Source organism: Cyprinus carpio, unplaced genomic scaffold (genome assembly GCF_018340385.1).
Source record: "Cyprinus carpio isolate SPL01 unplaced genomic scaffold, ASM1834038v1 S000000169, whole genome shotgun sequence".
Lineage (NCBI taxonomy): Eukaryota > Metazoa > Chordata > Actinopteri > Cypriniformes > Cyprinidae > Cyprinus > Cyprinus carpio.
The window spans coordinates 280,220-285,939 of NW_024872920.1; the positions used below are offsets into that span (position 1 = coordinate 280,220).

Sequence of the window (5,720 nt, forward strand, 5' to 3'; positions counted from 1 at the left end):
AGAATGGTGTGTGAAAAAGGGAAAAACATCCAGTATGCGGCAGTCCTGTGGGCGAAAATGCCTTGTTGATGCTAGAGGTCAGAGGAGAATGGGCCGACTGATTCAAGCTGATAGAAGAGCAACTTTGACTGAAATAACCACTCGTTACAAACCGAGGTATGCAGCAAAGCATTTGTGAAGCCACAACACGCACAACCTTGAGGTGGATGGGCTACAACAACAGAAGACCCCACCGGGTACCACTCATCTCCACTACAAATAGGAAAAAGAGGCTACAATTTGCACGAGCTCACCAAAATTGGACAGTTGAAGACTGGAAAAATGTTGCCTGGTCTGATGAGTCTCGATTTCTGTTGAGACATTCAGACGGTAGAGTCATAATTTGGCGTAAACAGAATGAGAACATGGATCCATCATGCCTTGTTACCACTGTGCAGGCTGGTGGTGGTGGTGTAATGGTGTGGGGGATGTTTTCTTGGCACACTTTATGCCCTTTAGTGCCAACTGGGCATCGTTTAAATGCCACGGCCTACCTGAGCATTGTTTCTGACCATGTCCATCCCTTTATGACCACCATGTACCCATCCTCTGATGGCTACTTCCAGCAGGATAATGCACCACGTCACAAAGCTCAAATCATTTCAAACTGGTTTCTTGAACATGACAATGAGTTCACTGTACTAAAATGCCCCCCACAGTCACCAGATCTCAACCCAATAGAGCATCTTTGGGATGTGGTGGAACGGGAGCTTCGTGCCCTGGATGTGCATCCCACAAATCTACATCAAACTGCAAGATGCTATCCTATCAATATAGGCCAACATTTCTAAAGAATGCTTTCAGCACCTTGTTGAATCAATGCCACGTATAATTAAGGCAGTTCTGAAGGCGAAAGGGGGTCAAACACAGTATTAGTATGGTGTTCCTAATAATCCTTTAGGTGAGCGTATATACATGGTAGATCACATTACACTTCTAGGCCTCCAGCCTCCGCTCACTCAAGCTGGCCTTATGCTCACTCTAGGCCTCTGGCCTCTGCTCACTGAAGCCGGCCTCTGCTCACTCTAGGCCTCCCAGCTCTGCATTTTTTGCACGTCTCTTTTTGTTAACACACCTGATTAAGATAATCAGCTCGTTAGAAATGAGCTCGTGCATGAATTGTGTTCCCATTGACATGGTCCCTACACAGTGTTCATTGCTCCCTACTTTCTGAGCAGGGCAAATCAGTTGAAGTTACTTCACTTCAGAACATTCATTCACAGATTTGCGATGCGCAACGTCTTAACACACGGAAGAGTGTGACATCATATACATCTGTAAATAAATACAATTTAAATTCACGTCTCGCACACTTCAATGCACTTTGAATGGAACATATACGTTCGCTTGGAACTGGAATCATGGCAGAATATCCTGTGATGTCCACTTCGCAGGGAACTTTTGTTGGAATAGAACAAACGTCTGAAGCCATAAGAGAGATATACAAAATGTGCAGAGTAGAGGGACGCGAGGACTGGAATTGAGAACCGCTGCTCTACACCCTTTAACCCTTTGAAGCTCTCACTCCGGAGGGTAAGCACTTTGTAGGGATGTGCGGATGAAAGAAACGCAGGGTGTGCCTCAGACCTGTGTCACTTTGCTCACATCTGAGAGATCCAATTTCAGTTTGAGATCTCCAACTCTGCACAGCTAACCTGCTCTGGGGCAGGTTATGTTCTGTGTAAATTACTATGGCAATGAACGCCGCTAAAACCCAAGCCACTTTCATGGTACCTAAAACCCAGGATTGAGATCCAGTAGCTCTTCTGTGCGATCGGACCAGACAGACTAGCCTTTGCTCTTCAAGTGTAACCCTGATGGCAGTTCAGCGGTTGTCCTTTCTGTCTGGAGATGCTCTGGGGCAGGGGTTCAGTCCTAGACAGCCGCTGTCCTGCAGAGTTTAGCTCCAAACCTGAAAAAAACAAAACTCTCTAGCCTAAGTAATCCTGAAGACATTTATAAGCTTGTTCAGGTGTGTTTAATCAGGGTTGGAGCTGAACTCTGCAAGACAACGCTCTCTAGGACTGAATTTGCCTACCCCAGCTTTGGGGTAGATTAAGCACGTACCAAGACATTTTTTATCACTTATAACTTCTGGGGAGATAGAGCAGACAATGGACAAAGATGAAACGCTCCAGATGTCACCTGTAGCCACATTCAGTCCCATATTTAAAAAAGTTTGCATTTTAAGTGCATTCTCTCCTCAAACATTAAATAATGCATAATTGCATTCATTGTATGTCCTCTTATTTAGAATTGTTCATTAATTGCAGCATTTCACAGCAAGACAGGATTTTTATTCAGATTTATCAATATATGGAATGAAGTGATGCTTCAATACAATTAGAGTTGTTTAATGTTTAAAACTGTAGCAAAGGTGATGGCCAAGCCTGGCCATAAGTGTTCATATGTACATGACAAAAGAAAATAAAAAGCCTCAAGACAAACTATAATGGCATGAAGGACGCAATTAAAACAAATGAACATCACCAAATCACTTGACCATCTGATATGGGCCACATTTAAAGGTCACTTCAACAGCCTGGCCAAAAAACTTTCTACATCGGACCTGAAAAATCAAATCTGGGCCACATTCACCTGTGGTGAGAACGTAGCCTAAATTTATATTTTCTTGTGCCATTTCAGATTGCTAGGCCATTTGAAACTCTTTCCACACACTAAACACAAATACGGCTTCACATAAGCACAAGTTTTCATATGTATCTGTATCATATGTGCAATGGCAAAAAAAAAAAAAATCCCATTTAAATGGCCTTTGTCCAGAGTGAAAGCACAGATGATTGGTGAAATAGCTCCTTTTCTGAAGCTCTTGCCACACTCAGAGCACTGCAGTTTCTTTCCAAAATGCGTTTGCTAATGGTGTTTCAGGCATCTCCGATACACAAAGCTCCATTCGGCAAATCCTTCTACACAGGTCGCATTTAAGAGGTTCCACTCAGGAGTGAATTCTCCTGTGCCTCCTAGGGCCAATAATTTTATGGAAAGTCATTTCACACTCGTTACATAAAACCTTTTCTCTTTCGAGTGAATCCTCATGTGTCTCTCAAGGGTACCTTTACCTGCGAAACTCTTTCCACACTGATCGCAGGCGAACGGCTTCTCTCCGGTGTGAACATTTATGTGATACATGAGGCTGACTTTGCATGCGAAGACCTTCCCGCACAGTTTGCAGGTGAAAGGGCTTTTTCCAGTGTGACTTATCATGTGGGAGTCAAGAGCTGTTTTATAGGTGAAACTCTTTCCACACTGAGTGCACGAGTAAGGCTTCTCTCCAGTGTGAAGTCTCATGTGGGAGTCAAGAGCTGTTTTATAAGTGAAACTCTTTCCACACTGAGTCAAGTGTAAGGCTTCTCTCCAGTGTGAAGTCTCATGTGGATTTTAAGACTGCGTTTTTCAGTGAAACTTCTTCCGCACTGTTGACATCCCAAACAGTCCTCTCCTGAGTGAATCTTCAAGTGGTCATTGAGGCTTGATTTACAAATAAAACTCTTTCCACAGTGATCGCAGGAGAATGGCTTCTCTCCAGTGTGAAGGTTCATGTGATACATTAAGCCAACCTTGTTTGTGAAGACCCTCCCGCACAGTTTGCAGGTGAAACGGCTCTTTCCAGTGTGACTTATCATGTGGGACTCGAGAGCTTTTTTATATGTGAAACTCTTTCCACACTGAGTGCAAGGGTAAGGCTTTTCTCCAGTGTGAAGTCTCATGTGAATTTTAAGATGTGCTTTGTCAGCAAAACGTTTTCCGCATTGTTGACACACAAAGCAGTTTTCTTCCGAGTGAATCTTCAAGTGGTTATTAAGGCTTATTTTACGAAGAAATCTCTTTCCACACTGATCACATTCAAACGGTTTCTCTCCAGTGTGTTTGTTCATGTGATACTCAAGGTTTAGTTCTGTTAAGAAACTCTTTTCACATTGTTGGCATGCAAAAGGCTTCGGTCCAGTGTGAACTATCATGTGATTTTTAAGGGTTTGTTTTCGAATGAAACTCTTTCCACACTCTTGGCAGGTAAAATCTCTCTCTCCGGTATGAATTCTCATGTGTACTTTCAGGCTTGCAGTTTGAGCATAACTCTTTCCACACTGTTGGCAGGTGTAAGGATCCTCTTCATTGTGGATTCTCATGTGTACTTGAAGGCTTTCATGTTCACTGAAACTCTTTCCACACTGTTGGCAGGTAAAACCCTTCTCTTCATTGTGGATTCCCATGTGGGCTCTAAGGCTTTCATGTTCACTGAAACCCTGACCACAGTGTTGGCAGGTGTAAGGATTCTCTCCACTGTGGATTCCCATGTGGATTCTAAGGCTTTCAGGGTGAATGAAATTCATCCCGCACTCAAAACAGGTGAAATAACCCCTAGTCAGTGTCTTCTGAGTTGTTTCAGTCTTTTCAGTCTGTGAGCACCTAAAAGAGTTCCCTCCAGTTTTGAAATGATTCTTATTTTGAACTTTCTCTTCTGTTTGATTCAGTACTTCACGTTCCTCTTTCAGCAGCATCATGTCTAAGGCAAAAAGACAAATAAAGGTTTACCCCAGTTTAATGAAAACATTTGTATACATTTAAAGAATCAAAATCAACATAGATAATCAAAACCAAAAATAATGTACAATGGACCCCATAGTTAGTAGATTCAAGAATCAATGTGTTAATTGTCATATGCACAGTAATGAAAAACAAGTTTCACTGTACAATGAAATTCTTTCTTTGCTGTCCAAAATGAATACCAAAAAAGTGCAAAAACTATGTAAAGAATAAAAAACACACACACACACACACACACACAACACTAAGTCGCAGGATTAGAAATATAGACTATGTTAATATAGAAAATATAAACTATGTATGTATGCGCAAGTGTTCAATGTATTTTTTGTTGCAATATTGACAAATGTGCAAAAACTATAGTACAGCAACGTTCAAATTGAATGCAGCTGTAGGTAATAATAGCAGCAGCAGTGACATTACTTCTTATGTTGCAATATTGACTTATGGTAGCGTGCAAATTGAATGCAACTTATGATAATAATAGCAGCAGCAGTAACACCTGTTTAAAAGTCTAATGGCTGAGGGAAAGGGGTCCCTTACTTAGAAAAGTTGTTACTTTTAATCTAATAACCTCTTAATTCAAAAGTCAACTATTTGACATTGCCCAGGGGAACTGGTTAATTATTAATTACAAATCTACCATATGTCATGTCTAATATATTAGAAACAGAATCTGTTTAAAAATAAATAAATCTTTACATCATTACATCTTTATGTAACCATGTAGCCGTCAGCTATAGTATTGCATCAGCTAGTGTGCCTGAGGAACAATTCCACTCATTCTCTACTATAGGAGAGGAATAATTGTATAAACATGTTAAATCATCTAAACCAACAACATGTATGTTAGACCCTATTCCATCTAAGCTCCTAAAAGAGGTGCTTCCAGAAGTCATAGATCCTCTTGACTATTATTAATTCCTCATTGTCATTAGAATATGCCCCCAAAACCTTCAAACTGGCTGTTATTAAGCCTCTCATCAAAAAAAACAACTTGACCCCAAATAACTAGTTAATTACAGACCGATCTCGAAGCTCCCTTTTCTGTCCAAGATACTAGAATAGGTAGTATCCTCACAATTATATTCCTTCTTAGAGAAAAATGGCATCTG

At 41.1% G+C, this 5,720-nt stretch overlaps 1 protein-coding gene across 1 annotated transcript; it reads right to left on the reverse strand.

Moving 5' to 3' along the window:
- Window positions 1-2,377: 2,377 nt before the first annotated feature.
- On the reverse strand, window positions 2,378-5,408 carry LOC109053340 (gastrula zinc finger protein XlCGF8.2DB-like). The gene has a single exon (XM_042753879.1). The coding sequence runs from the start codon at window positions 4,560-4,562 to the stop codon at window positions 3,396-3,398; it is 1,167 nt and encodes a 388-aa protein (XP_042609813.1). The 5' UTR covers window positions 4,563-5,408; the 3' UTR covers window positions 2,378-3,395.
- Between the last annotated feature and the right edge of the window lie 312 nt (window positions 5,409-5,720).

Excerpts from the sequence above, each read along its gene's own strand:
- LOC109053340 (XM_042753879.1), bottom strand. The coding sequence starts at position 4,562 with ATGATGCTGCTGAAAGAGGAACGTGAAGTACTGAATCAAACAGAAGAG.